The sequence below is a fragment of the Callorhinus ursinus genome, unplaced genomic scaffold (assembly GCF_003265705.2).
Source record: "Callorhinus ursinus isolate GAN/ISIS: 27379988/994484 unplaced genomic scaffold, GSC_fseal_2.0 scaffold16, whole genome shotgun sequence".
Taxonomy (NCBI): domain Eukaryota; kingdom Metazoa; phylum Chordata; class Mammalia; order Carnivora; family Otariidae; genus Callorhinus; species Callorhinus ursinus.
The window spans coordinates 12744386-12758878 of record NW_027397078.1 but is presented as its reverse complement, the minus strand read 5'-3'; the positions used below and the strand labels follow the sequence as shown (position 1 = coordinate 12758878).

Here is a 14493-nt window from a genome sequence, read left to right as displayed (position 1 = left end):
TTTGTTCTACTGTTCTTTGGTTTCTATTTCATTGATTTCTGCTCTGATCTTTATTATTTCTCTTCTCCTGCTGGGTTTAGGCTTTATTTGCTGTTCTTTCTCCTGCTCCTTCAGGTGTAGGGTTAGGTTGTGTATTTGAGACCTTTCTTGTTTCTTGAGAAAGGCTTGTATTGATGTATCCTTTCCTCTTAGGACCACCTTTGCTGCATCCCAAAGATTTTGAACAGTTGTGTTTTCATTTTCATTGGTTTCCATGAATTTTTTAAATTCTTCTTTAATTTTCTGGTTGACCCATTCATTCTTTAGTAGGATGCTCATTAGTCTCCGTGTATTTGAGCTCTTTCCGACTTTCTTCTTGCGATTGAGTTCTAGTTTCAAAAAAAGCATTGTGGTCCAAAAATATGCAGGGAATGATACCAATCTTTTGGTACCGGTTGAGACCTGATTTGTTACCCAGGATGTGATCTATTTTGGAGAATGTTCCATGGGCACTAGAGAAGAATATATATTATGTTGCTTTGGGATGGAATGTTCTGAATATGTCTGTGAAGTCCATTTGGTCCAGTGTGTCATTTAAAGCCTTTATTTCCTTGTTGATCTTTTGCTTAGATGATCTGTCCATTTCAGTGAGGGGGATGTTAAATTCTCCTACTATTATTGTATTGTTTTTGATGTGTTTCTTTGGTTTTGTTATTAATTGGCTGGCTACTCCCATGTTAGGGGCATAGATATTTACAATTGTTAGATCTTCTTGTTGGAAAGATCCTTTAAGTATGATGGAGTGTCCTTCCTCATCTCTTATTATAGTCCTTGGTTTAAAATCTAATTTGTCTGATATAAGGATTGCTACCCCAGCTTTCTTTTGATGTCCATTAGCATGATAAATTGTTTTCCAATGCCCCACTTTAAACCTAGAGGTGTCTTTGGGTCTAAAATGAGTTTGTTGCAGACAGTATATCGATGGGTCTTGTTTTTTTATCCAATCTGATAGCCTGTGTCTTTTGATTGGGGCATTTAGCCCATTTACATTTAGGGTACCTATTGAAAGATAGGAATTTAGTGCCATTGTATTGCCTGTAAAGTGACTGTTACTGTATATTGTCTCTGTTCCTTTCTGGTTTATGTTATTTTTAGGCTCTGTCGTTGCTTAGAGGACCCCTTTCAATATTTCCTGTAGGGCTCATTTCGTATTTGCATATTCTTTTAGTTTTTGTTTGTCCTGGAAGCTTTTTATCTCTCCTTCTATTTTCAATGCAGCCTAGCCATATATAGTATTCTTGGCTGCATGTTTTTCTCATTTAGTGCTCTGAATATATCATGCCACTTCTTTCTGGCGTGCCAGGTCTCTGTGGACAGGTCTGTTGCCAATCTAATGTTTCTACCATTGTCAGTTACAGATCTCTTGTCCTGAGCTGCTTTCAGGATTTTCTCTTTGTCTCTGAGACTTGTAAGTTTTACTATTAGATGTCGGGGTGTTGACCTATTTTTATTGATTTTGAGGGGGGTTCTCTGTGCCTCCTGGATTTTGATGCCTGTTTCCTTCCCCAAATTAGGGAAGTTCTCTGCTGTAATTTGCTCCAATATACCTTCTGCCCCTCTCTCTCTTTCTTCTTCTCCTGGGATCCCAATTATTCTCATATTGTTTCATCTTATGGTATCACTTATCTCTCAAATTCTGCCCTCGTGATCTAGTAGTTGTTTGTCTCTCTTTTCCTCAGCTTCTTTATTCTCCATCATTTGGTTTTCTATATCACTAATTCTCTCTTCTGCCTCATTTATCCTAGCAGTTATAGCCTCCATTTTTGATTGCACCTCATTAATAGCTTTTTGATTTCACCTTAGTTAGATTTTAGTTCTTTTATTTCTCCAGAAAGGGTTTCCCTAGTATCTTCCATACTTTTCTCAAACCCAGGTAGTATCTTTATAATTGTCATTCTAAACTCTAGTTCCGACCTCTTACAAATGTCCATATTGATTAGGTCCCTGACAGTCGGTACTGCCTCTTGTTTGTTTTTTTGAGGTGAGTTTTTCCGTCTTGTCATTTTGTCCAGAGGAGAATAGATGAATGAGAGAACCAAATGCTAACAGGGTAAGAACAACCCCAGAAAAATATACACTAAACAAATCAGAAGAGACCTTCCAGAAAGTGGTCACTTTTCTGTTCAGAGTTGCTGCTATTGTTTTCTTTGATCTCTTGTTGATTTTGTAGGTGTTCAGAATGGTTTGATACCTTTCCAGCTGAATTCCTGGGACCAGATGAAATTTAGTTCTCCTACTCCTCAGCCATCTTGCTTCTCCCCTCTCATCTTCAATTTCTTTCATCAGTGTTTTATAGTTTTCAGAGTACAAGTTTTTCACCTCTTTGGTTAGGTTTGTTCCTAGGTATTTTATTATTTTGGGTATAAGTGTAAATGGGATTTTTTTCTTAATTCCTCATTCTGCTGCTTCATTATTAGTTTATAGAAATGCAACAGATTTCTGTACATTGATTTTGTATCCTGCAAATTTACTGAATTTGTATACTGGTTCTAGCAATTTTTTGGTGAAGTCTTTGAGGTTTTCTATATATAATATCATGTCATCTGCAAATAATGAATATTTTACTTCTTCCTTAACGATTTGGATGCTTTTTATTTCTTCTTGTTGTCTGACTGTTGTGGCTAGGACTTCCTGTACCATGTCAAATATAAGTGGTGAGAGTGGATATCCTTGTCTTGTTCCTGACCTTAGGGGAAAAGCTCTGTTTTCCCCATTGGGTATGATATTAGCTGTGGGTTTTTAGTTGATGGCCTTCATTATGTTGAGGTATGTTCCCTCTAAACCTAATTTGTTCAGGATTTTTATCATGAGTCGATGTACTTTGTCAAATGCTTTTTCTATGTCTATTGAAATGATCATATGGTTTTTATCTTTTACTGATGTGAAATATGTTGATTAATTTTTGAATTTTGAACCACCTTTGCAACCGAGGAATAAATCCTACTTGATTGTGGTGAATGATTGTTTTCAGTGTATTGTTGAATTCAGTTTGCTAGCTTCATGAAGTTTCTTCTTTATGGGCGAATAAGCATTTAGGTATGTTAATAACCAGCTCTTTGTCCCTTCAGGCATTTATTTTACTACTTCTTTCCATGACCTTCCTTTACTCCTTGTTACAGACCTTGAGACTTCAGATATAGGAAGCATTTCTAGATTTAAAGGTGGTTAAGGTTCCTGAAGCCTGAGGGATGTTTAAATTAACTGTCTTTTTTTTTTTTGCTTGTTTTAATTTTTTTTTGAATTATAGTTGACATGCAATATGATATTAGTTTCAGGTGTACATCATTTTGATTTGACAATTGTATACAGTAGGCAGTGCTTATAAGTGTAGCTATCATCTGTCATCATACAATGTTATTACAGTATTATTGACAATAGTTTCTATGCTGTAGTTTTCATCTCTGTGACTTATTTTTTTATAACCAGCAATTTGTACCTCTTTTATCCCCTTCACCTATATCACCCATTCCTCTTACTCTCTTCTTCCCTGGCAACCACCAGTTTGTTCTTTGTATTTGTGAGTATTTCTGTTTTTCTGTTTTGTTTTTTAGATTTTACATATAAGTGAAATCATATGGCATTTGTCTTTTGCTGTCTGACTTATTTCACTTAGCATAATTCCCTAGGTCCATCCACTGTTGCTAATGGCAAGATTTCATTCTTTATGGGTGAGTATAATATTCCATTATGTGTATATACATATATGTGTGTACATATATATTACATCTTATTTATTCATGCATCTCTTCATGGACACTTAGATTTCTTCTATATCTTGGCTATTGCATATATTTTTTTGAATTAGTGTTTTTGTTTTCTTTGGGTAAATACCCAGAAGTGGAATTACTGGGTTTTATGGAATTTCTATTTTTATTTATGTTTTATTTTTTTAAAGGATTTGTATTTTTTTTTTAAAGATTTTATTTTTGACAGAGAGAGAGACAGCAAAAGAGGGAACACATGCAGTGGGAATGGGAGAGAGAGTAGCAGGCTTTCTGCGGAGCAGGGAGCCTGATGCGGGGCTCGATCCCAGGACCCTGAGATCGAGCCGAAGGCAGATGCTTAACGACTGAGCCACCCAGGCGCCCCATATTTTTATTCTTTTGAGGAACTTCCATACCATTTTCCACAGTGGCTATACTAATTTACATTCACACCAACAGTGCAGGATGGTTCCCTTTTTTCCACATCCTCATCAATACTTATCATCTCTTGTGTTTTTAATACTAACCATGCTGACTTGAGTAAGGTGATATCTCATTGTGGTTTTGATTTTTATTTCCCTGATTATAAGTGATTTTGAACACATTTTCATGAGTCTGTTTGCCATCTCTATGTCTTCTCTGGGATAATGTCTATTCCAGTCATCTGCCCATTTTTAAATTGGATTATTTGGGTTTTTTTGGTGTTGAGTTTTATACGTTCTTTATATAATTTGGATATTAACCCCTCATTGCACATATCATTTCCAAATATCTTCTCCCATTCAGTAGGTTGCTTTTTCATTTTGTTGATGGTTTCCTTCACTGTACAAAAGCTTTTTAGTTTGATATAATCAAATAGTTTATTTTTACTTTTGTTTCCCTTGCCTGGGGAGACATAACCTGAAAAATATTGCTAAGGCTGATGTCAAAGAGATTAGTGCCTATGTTTTCTTGTAGGAGTTTTATGGCTTCAAGCCTCACATTTAGATCTTTAATCCATTTTGAGTTTATTTTTGTGTATGGTGTAAGAGAGTGGTCCAGTTTCATTCTTTTGCATGTAGCTGTCCTGTTTTCCCAGCACCATTTATTGAAGAAACTGTTTTTTCCTCATTATATGTTCTTGCTTCCTTTGTGGAAGATTGAGTGTATAAGCATGGGTTTATTTCTGGGCTATTTTTTCCATTGATCTATGTGTCTAGTTTTTGCCAGTACCATACTCTTTTGATTATTATAGCTTTGTAGTTTATCTTGAAATCTGGAAGTGTGATACCTCCAGGTTTGTTCTTCTCAAGAGTGCTTTGGTTCTTGGGGGGTCTTTTCAACAGCTGTTTTTGAGTAGCAAAGCATTTATTTCTCTCTTATTGTCTAACTCTCATAAAGACTGTCATTCAGTTAAAGTTATCTTACTGTAACCATTGAGGACTTGTTGAAAACAGGGAGAAATATTAAATTTCATTTGACCATATGACTAATAGATTCATACTTGAGTTAATTATTGAGGGTAAGAATCTTAATGATTGATAAAATCTGTTGAGTATTGAGGTAGACCAAGGTGAGAAGATATGAATAATTGTACATTTTGTTTTTATGGAAAAATATGGTGGGTGAAAGGAAGAGCATGAACTCAGATGAGCGATCATGAGATATAACGTAGATGTACTTCATTTATGGATTGGTTTCTCTCTATCAATTTTCCATTGATGGTTCCTGCATAAGCTCTGAGATGTTAAAAAAGTAATGTGTTTTAACAAAAGGATTTATGATTATATATATATATATATTTCTAAGTTTTGTCACAGCCATTTGAAAGTAACTACCTCTTAGGAAACACTAATCAGATTCAGATCTAGTCCCATGTGTAACTCTAGAACTCTCCATTTTTTTTTAAGGTTTTATTTATTTTTTAACAGCGAGAGACACAGTGAGAGAGGGAACACAAGCAGGGAGAGTGGGAGAGGGAGAAGCAGGCTTCCCGCTGAGCAGGGAGCCCGAAGTGGGGCTCGATCCCAGGACCCTGGGATCATGACCTGAGCTGAAGGCAGACACTTAACGACTGAGCCACCCAGGTGCCCCACTCTAGAACTCTCCAAATTGCTTACTTGACTAATTCCTGAAGGGTAGTTTTAGAGTAGGCACCATTGTATGGCAGTGACCTTAGGAATTTTCTCTAATTAGGTTAGGAAGAAATTTAGATCTTATTCTAATTCTATATGTCATAATGTCTTGCCATGTAAGAGGATATGAGGAAAAGGACTAGAACCTGCCTTCCTTACCATTCTGTGCTTAGCCACTAGCGTAGGAGACATTCAATAAAGACTGATTGAATCAATGCATATATATATAAATATTGACAAAACTTGCTTATCTTGTAGGACGATTTTCACAAAGATTCCAAGGTATAACTATGTGGATCCTGATTTCGCATATACTAAATCTGAAAAAATTGAAAAGCAAGCACATAAAAATTATTATGCGAGATACATTAAACATTTAAGAAGTGTGCGCCTGCGGAAACAAGCAGAGAGGTAAAGGTCACCTCCTCAAACAGTATGAAACGGATCGTGGTGCCTGCAGAGCCAGATTTTTTTTTCTTTACTCCTTAGTTTCTTTTTAGTGATTTAAGTGACCTTTTCATATATGAAAATAATGAAAGCTTGAACTCCTTTAACTGCAGTTATTTCCTTCTTTCCTTTTGGTTCGGGAATGTCTTACATTGTTTTGTTTCCCCAGAAGCAGTTCTTGAGGTGGGTTCCAACACAGTGCTCTTTTAGGAGAAACAAGATGAGGGAAGCAGGATAGGGCAGGGGAGGGAACTGAGAAATGATGTGTTTCAGGTAAGGCTTACACTCAGCCTGATGCGTAGGGTCTCTTGAAGCATAAATTATGCCACGTAGATGTTCCTGCGTTGAGCCAAAGGGGCTTGTCTTTTTTTTTTTTTTTTTTCTTTTAAAGGGGCTCCTTTGTGCTCTCTGTCAGCCGTTGGTTGTGAGCTGTCCTTGGTTGTGGTGGGGTGGGCCTGACTTCCTTGGTGAGGTCTTTGAGAATGGGGTCTTCTCAGCAGAAGGTAATTTTCTGCAGATTAGCACATCATTCTTCCTAAGTGGTTCTGAGTGTGTCAGCAGCAGCATGAGCTATGGGGAATGTTGGGATTTGCCAGTGTATTTTCTAAAACCCTTGGCCTCAATTAGTTGTTATTGTGATTTCAATAGGGAATGCATGGATTCATGTAAGGATACTGACATAGGATTACAGCCAGCGTCAGGTCTAAAGTCACCTTCACTTTCAGAAACGGAAATAGAAGAGGAATTATATTCAGCAAAGTGTCTGATCAAACCTAACCAGTTACTAAATACCAGAAATATAGAATCCAAGGAGACGAAGGCTCTGAGAAGAAAGGCATGTGCAATATTTTACATTCCATTAAGTCATGAGAATTCTTAAAATATCTTTTGCTAATATTGAAAATTAATCTTGGAGTAACATTTTCCCACAGGTTCTCAAAGGACTCAAATCGGACCCATCCACGCCCCATGAAAAACATGATTGCAGCTTAATTTTGACACCAAAGCAAATTCATCAAGTAATTGTTGGTAAGAATCTATAAAAAGCTATTAAAGCCTTTGTTTTTAACAGATTTATTGGAGCATAATTTATATTCCATAAAACTGACCTGTTTAAAGTATGCAAGTCAGTGAATTTTAGTAAGTTTATGGGATTATGCAACCATCATCATAATTCAATTTTAGAATGTTGCCATCACCCTCAGGACCATATGTACTTACTCCCAAATCCCACCCCTAGCCCCAGGCAACCGTTAATCAATTTTCTCTCACTGTGGATTTGCCTCTTCTGAACATTTCATATTAAAGGAATCGTACAATATGTAGTCTTTCATATATTGCAGCTTTTACTTAGCATAATGATTTTGAGGTTCATCCAATAGGTATAAATAGGTATAAATATTTTCTTCCTTTTTATGTCTAAATAGCGTTTCATTTTATGGGAGTACCACATTTTGTTTATCCATTTACCAGTTGATGGACACGAGCTGTTTTCAGTTTGAGGCTATTGTGAATAATGTTGCTATAAATGTCCGCATATAATTCTTTGAGTGAACATATGTTTTCATTTCTTTTGGTTAGATTCCTAGGAGTGGAATTGCTGAGTTGTATGGTAAATTACTGTCCAACATTTCAAGAAACTGCCAAAAACTTTCCAAAGTGCACCAAGTTACAGTCCCACCAACAGTGCACGAGGGTTATGATTACTCCACATTCTCACCAGCAGATGTTATTTTCTGTCTTTCCCGATTATAGCCGTCCTGGTGGTGTGAAATGTTCTCTCTGTGGTTTTGATTTGCATTTTCCTCGTGCCTAAGATGTAGAATATATTTTCATGCATTAAATTGACATAGATGTATATCTCCTTTGGAGGAGTGTCTTTCAAATTCTTAGCCCAATTTTTAATTTGAACATTTGCCTTCTTATTGCGGAGTTGTAAGTATTGTTTATATATTCTGGATACAAGTCCCTTATCAGATATATGATTTCCAACGTCTGTGGCTTGTTTTTGTTTTTTAGTTTTTAAATAGTGTTGTTTAAAGCACAGAAGTTTTTACTTTAAGTGAAATTGAATTTATCATTTTTTAAAAAATTTTATTATAATTTTTTTCTTTTATAGCTCATGCTTTTGATTTCATACCCAAGAAATCTGTAGCTAACTCAGTGTCACAAATATTTTCTTTTGTTTTCTTCTAAAATGTTTATAATTTTTAATCTTACATTTAGTACTACAATTCCATTTGGGTTAATTTTTATGTATGTTGTGAGTTAAGAGTCTAAATTCATATTGTTGTATGTGGCTGTTCAAATGTAGCATTTGTTGAAAATACTATAATTCCTCATTGAATTAATTGCCTTAGCACCCTTGTTGAAAATCAATCAACCATATATATCAGGCTTTATTTCTGGAGTCTCAGTTCTGTTCCGTTGATCTGTATGTCTATCCTTATGACAGTTCTACACTGTCTTTGATACTGTGCCTTTAGAGTAAGTTTTGAAATCGGTTAAGTTGAAATCCTCCAAATTTGCTCCTTTTTCAAGATTGCTTTTGGTTACTATGGATATAAATCAGATTTTATTAAGACCCACTTTGTCTTGCTTCTGGATCTCTTGCTTGCCCCAATCAGTATTGAAACCTCAGGTCATGATGTTGACATTCTCTGAATGTTCGCCATTGAGATAATTATTTTGACAACATCCCTAGGCATGAGTTAAGAAACAAGTGACAGGGGCGCCTGGGTGGCTGTCAGTTAAGCGTCTGCCTTTGGCTTGGGTCATGATCCTGGAGTTTGAGATTGAGTCCCGCATTGGGCCCCCTGCTCAGCTGGGAGTCTGCTTCTCCCTCTCCTCCTTCCCTGCTCGTTGTCTCTTGCTCGCTCGCTCTCTCTCTCAAATAAATAAATAAAATCTTAAAAAAAAAAAGAAACAAGTGACAGTTCCCTTGCAGAGGTGTTAAACAGTATCCCTCCCTAGGTCATTTTCACTATTAAAAGATGATTATGGTTAAAGAAATAGTAGTCTATACTAGTCTGCAGAGGAAGTTTGTATTTCATTCTAGGCAGGATTAGGGTGGCCTTGAGGAAGATGTGGGCAGAAGATGATTAATTGGTATGGATGTGCTGATTTTCCCTCTAGGGAGAACTCAGGGCACAAAACACCAAATACCAGTTCTTTTGTTATCCAGACTAAAGGTGCAAGGTCAGAGGCAACACAGTGGGAAGTGCTTAAATATCTGGGTGGTGATGGCTTGCTCTGGCTAGTCAGTGGCCAAGTCTCAGATCAGTGAGGACTGTGGGAAATGCCCAAAACAGGATCTGGCTTCTGGGGAAAGCGGGTGACATGGACTGGCAAAAAGATTTGGAATCTCCCACCATTCACTGAGGTTCTGAATGGGAAATAGGACTCTGTGCTGTAAGAGCACTGGAGGTAAACCTCCCTGCCACACAGTGACAGTGAGGCCCTTGGGCATGGCAGACTGGGAACTCATTAGTTCATTGGCTGTCTGGAGTTGTGGATGCAGTTCGTTTCAGGTTAAATGTCATTTACTGTGCCTCTCTTTTGTGCCAGGCATGTGATAGGTACTGGGCTTTATAGTCCCAGGGACTTATTTTCATCATTGGGTGTTACATGCTTTGTGTCTTCCAAATTGGTGACTTATTAATCAGATAAGCAAATCTATATAAATTCAAAAGGAGCAAAGTTAGAAGGCAATGTCCAGTGTCTCTTCTACAACTCCTCCACCAGCTTCTCTCCCTTCTTCACCTGGTGTCCTGAGTATTTTAATAATGACCCTTTCTCTGGGGATGGGGTCCCTGTGTGGGTTTATAAGGTCAGCAATTGCGATGGTGGGAATTTTGTATCACCCTCATTTTTATACCTTGAAGGTGTTTTTTGAGCCTCTGCACAGAACAGGGACGGGCACGATCAATGGAGATTACAATTTCAGAAAATTTTGCTCTGTATTTATATTTTAGAAAAGTGAAGTGGGGACCCCTGGGTGGCTCAGTCCGTTCAGCATCTGACTCTTGATTTCGGCTCAGGTTATGATCTCAGGGTCGTGAGATCGAGCACCACGTCGGGCTCCAACGCTGGGCTTGGAGCGTGCTTCAGATTCTCTTTCTCCCTCTCTCTCTGTCTTTCTCCCGCTTCCTCTCTCTCTCTTTCTCTCTCTCTCAAAAAAAAAAAAAAGTGATTGTCAACAGACACAGTAGAGGATTTAGAGATTAATTGAATCCGTTAGTGAAAACTGTTGTAGAGGGGCGCCTGGGTGGCTCAATTGGTTGGGCAGCTGCCTTTGGCTTGGGTCATGATCTCTGGGTTCTGGGATCAAGTCCTACATCAGGCTCCCTGCTCAGTGGGGAGTCTGCTTCTCTCTCTGCCTCTGCTCTCCCCTTCCTTGTGCTCTCATGCTTGGGCATGTGTGATCTCTCTCTCTCTCAAATAAATAAAATCTTAACAAAAAAGAAAAAACTGTTACAGAGTCTGGGTTACATTGGATGTTGTGCAGAGAGTATTGTTTACTTCATCAGCAAATGTCGAGTCACTTTGGTTTTAAGTTACCACTTATTGATATATAAGCCCGACATTGTATTGAACAATGTATAAACATGATCTTATTTAATCCTTCAAATGATGTAAGCAACTTATAAGGTAATTGCTTTTACTTCCATTTTAGAGATGAGTAAAGTGAAGCCCAAAGAGGTGATAAACCTTAATCAAATTGCTCAGTATTTAGTGGAAAGGAGCGGATTTGAAATTAGGTTTCTCTAGCCACACTTTTTAAATTAAAATAGTTAATTAATTAATTTAGAGAGCTTGGGCAGGGGGGAGGGGCAGAGGGTGAAGAAGAGAGAGAATCTCAAGCCAACTCCGCACTGAGCATGGAGCCCGACTGGGGGCTTGATCTCACGACCCTGAGATCATGACCTGGATTGAAACCAAGAGTCAGACACTTGACCTACTGAGCCACCCAGGAACCCCTCTACACACACTTTCTCAATTTCTCTTTCTATTCCTCTTTCACAACCTGTATTTTTCTCTACAGTGTTTGTCTCAGCTTCTTCCCCAACTTCCTTTATGTCTACTTCACAGTATTGTTAAATCAGAATCTAGAATTCTGTATCTGTTTTCATAAAACATATTAGTCTGCATTTTTGCTTTTTTAAAGTTTGTTTTTACTATTTTTGTTTTGGCATTTAGAGTAATGTTGGCCTCATAAACTGAGTTCAGAGACTTAGAAAATGTTCATTCCTTTACTATATTCTGAAAGAGATTATGTTGAATTGTTTTTCAAATGTTAAGAGTTCTTCACAGTAACCATATGGGAAAGGAGAGTTCATTTTCAGAGGATGTTTTATTACAAATTCAATTTCTTTAATAGTTGTAGGACCATTCAAATAATCTATGCCATTTTAGGAGAGTTTTGGTAGTTTGTGGTTTTTCTGGAATTGATCCCCTCCATAAAGATATCCCATTTATGTGCATAGAATTGTTCGTAGCATTCCCAAATTATCCCTTTATTGTCTAGGTTAGAAACATCTGTAGTGATATAGCCTCTCTTCTTAATATTGAGAATTTATGTTTTTCTTGTTATTTTGCTTTCTCAGTCTCAGTGGAGGTTTATCAACTTTATTGGTCATTTCAAAGAACCAGCGTTTGGTTTCATTGATTTTCTCTATAGTTTTTCTGTTTTTAATTTTAATGGCTTCTTATCTTATATTTGTCATTTCCTTCTATTTACTTTGGATTTTTATTTGGATTGCTCTTTTTTTTTCTAATTCCTTGAGGTAGAAGCTTAAATTATTGATTTATACCCTTCTTTTTTTTCCTTTTAAAGATTTTATTTATTTATTTGAGACAGTGACAGAGATAGTGAGAAAGAGCATGAGTGGGAAAGAGGGAGAAGCAGGCTCCCCACTGAGCAGGGAAGCTGATGCAGGGCTCTATCCTAGGACCCTGGGATCATGACCTGAGCCAAAGGCAGACGCTTAACTGACTGAGCCACCCAGGTGCCCCTACCCTTTTTTTTTCTAATATAATCATGTAGTGCTATGCATTTCTCACTAAACAGTACTTTAGCTATATCTTACATATTCTTAAATATTTTCATTGTCTTTTATCTCAATATACAGTTGACCCCTGAACAACGTGGTTAGTGATGCCAACACCCCCCACACACATACCATGTGGTTGAAAATCTGTGTATAACTTTTGACTCCCCCAGAAGTTAACTACCTACTATTGATTGGAAGCCTTACTGATAAGATAAACAATTGATTAACACATAGTTTGTATGTTATATGTGCTATATACTGTATTCTTAAATAAACTAGAGAAAAGAAAATGTTACTAAGAAAATCATGGGGCCCCTGGGTGGCTCAGTCAGTTAAGTGTCTGCCTTCGGCTCAGGTCATGATCCCAGGGTCCTGGGATGGAGCTCCATGTGGAGCTCCCTGCTTAGCGGGGAGCCTGCTTCTCCCTCTCCCTCTGCAACTCCCCATAGCTCATGCATGCTCTTTCTCTCAAATAAATAAATAAAATCTTTAAAAAAAGAAAATCATAAGAAAATACATTTACTGTACAGTAGAGTAGTAGAATGAGGCACCCCACATCTCCTTGTCCCCACCCGAAGTTCACAAAGCTGGATCCTGGAGTGACACCTGCTTCTTGTTCCTCTACCCAGGAATGTGGGAAGCCTCCTTCCAAGTGGAGTCTGGGGGAGTGCAGAGAACCAGGAGAGGCCGATCACCTTTATCCACTTCTCTAGGTTACTTGCTCTATCTGACCCCTCTTATGGGGTTCTAACACAGTTTCTGCTTTCAGAAAATGCTGGCAAGTGTTGAGCGGCCAGTTACCTGACAGTATGAACTCCCCACCTGGAAACACTTTCAGCACCATATACAGAGTGCCCCTCTCCGTTGTCCACTTTGGGCTTCTCCCGGGGTCAATTCTGACCTGCCTGCCCCGCCCCCCTCCACACACACATCCATGTTCTCCCAGACTCCTTGATCCAGGGGTGGAAGGTGCGTTATCATTCAGTGGTCCTGTTCAACTCCCACTAGTGAAGGGCCCTGCTGCTTTGGCGAGAATCCCTCCCCAGAGCCAGTTCCTTTGTGAGGAGTGTCTGGATCAGGCAAAAGCCTTGCTGTTCCAGCTTTTTCTACATCTTTCCTCAGCCTTCCCTTTGCTTCTGGTTATTTGGTGATTAATATAAAATACATGTTTATTGGGGTGGAAGCGCATATAAGTGGACCCATGCAGTTGAAACCCCTATTGTTCAAGGGTCAACTGTGTTATCTAATTTTCTTGAACTACTCTCTTTGGCTCATCAGTTATTTAGAAGTGTGTTACTTAAATTTCCAAGACTTTTTGGTTTTCTTTCTGCTATGGTTTTCTAGTTTGATTCCATTTGGTCAAAGTACACACATGTATGTATTCAGTTCTTTTAAATTTTTGAAGATTTGTTAAGGGTGATCCTGGATGTGGTCCCTTTTGTTGAAGGTTCCTGTGACTTGAAAAGAAGTATTCTGCTATTGTTGCATGGAGTGTTCTTTAAACATCAATTATATCCCAATTAGTTAATGGTATTTATTTCTGCTAAATCCTTACTGCTTTTTTGTCTGGACAGTCTGTCAGTTATTGACAAAGGTGATTGACATCCCAAACTGTGATTGTAGATTTTGTTATTTCTCCTTTTAATTCTGTCAGTTTTGCTTCACGTATTTTGAAGCTCCCTTGTTTGGTGCATACACATTTAAGACTGTTATGCCTTCTTGGTCCCTTTTATCATTATGTAATGTCCCTCTTTGTCCCTGGTAATTTTCTTTGTTCTGAAATGTAGTTTGTCTGATATTGATCTAGCTACCAAAGCTTTCTTTTGTTTAGCCTTTGCATTGTTTATCTTTTTTTTATTTTTTTTATTTTTTTTTTAAAGATTTATTCATTTGAGACACGGAGATACAGAGAGACAGAGAGAGAGAGAGAGCACGAGCAGGGGGAGAGGCAGAGGGAGAAGCAGGCTCCCCGCTGAGTCAGGAGCCAGATGTGGGGCTCGATCCCAGGACCCTGGGATCATGACCCGAGCCGAAGGCAGATGCTTAACCATCTGAGCCACCCAGGCGCCCCTGCATTGTTTATCTTTTTACTTGTTTCTACTTTTGACTTACCTATGTCATTGTATTTGAAGTAAG

General features: G+C 38.0%; 1 protein-coding gene across 1 annotated transcript in view; it reads left to right on the top strand.

Moving 5' to 3' along the window:
• Positions 1–14493, top strand: part of CFAP47 (cilia and flagella associated protein 47) — a 514691-nt gene that overhangs the window by 55683 nt on the left and 444515 nt on the right. Inside the window, exons 11-13 of the mRNA XM_073901936.1 lie at positions 6116–6268; positions 6953–7139; positions 7237–7333. Of these exons, the coding sequence (XP_073758037.1) occupies positions 6116–6268; positions 6953–7139; positions 7237–7333 (437 nt within the window). The remainder of the gene's footprint in view (positions 1–6115; positions 6269–6952; positions 7140–7236; positions 7334–14493) is intronic.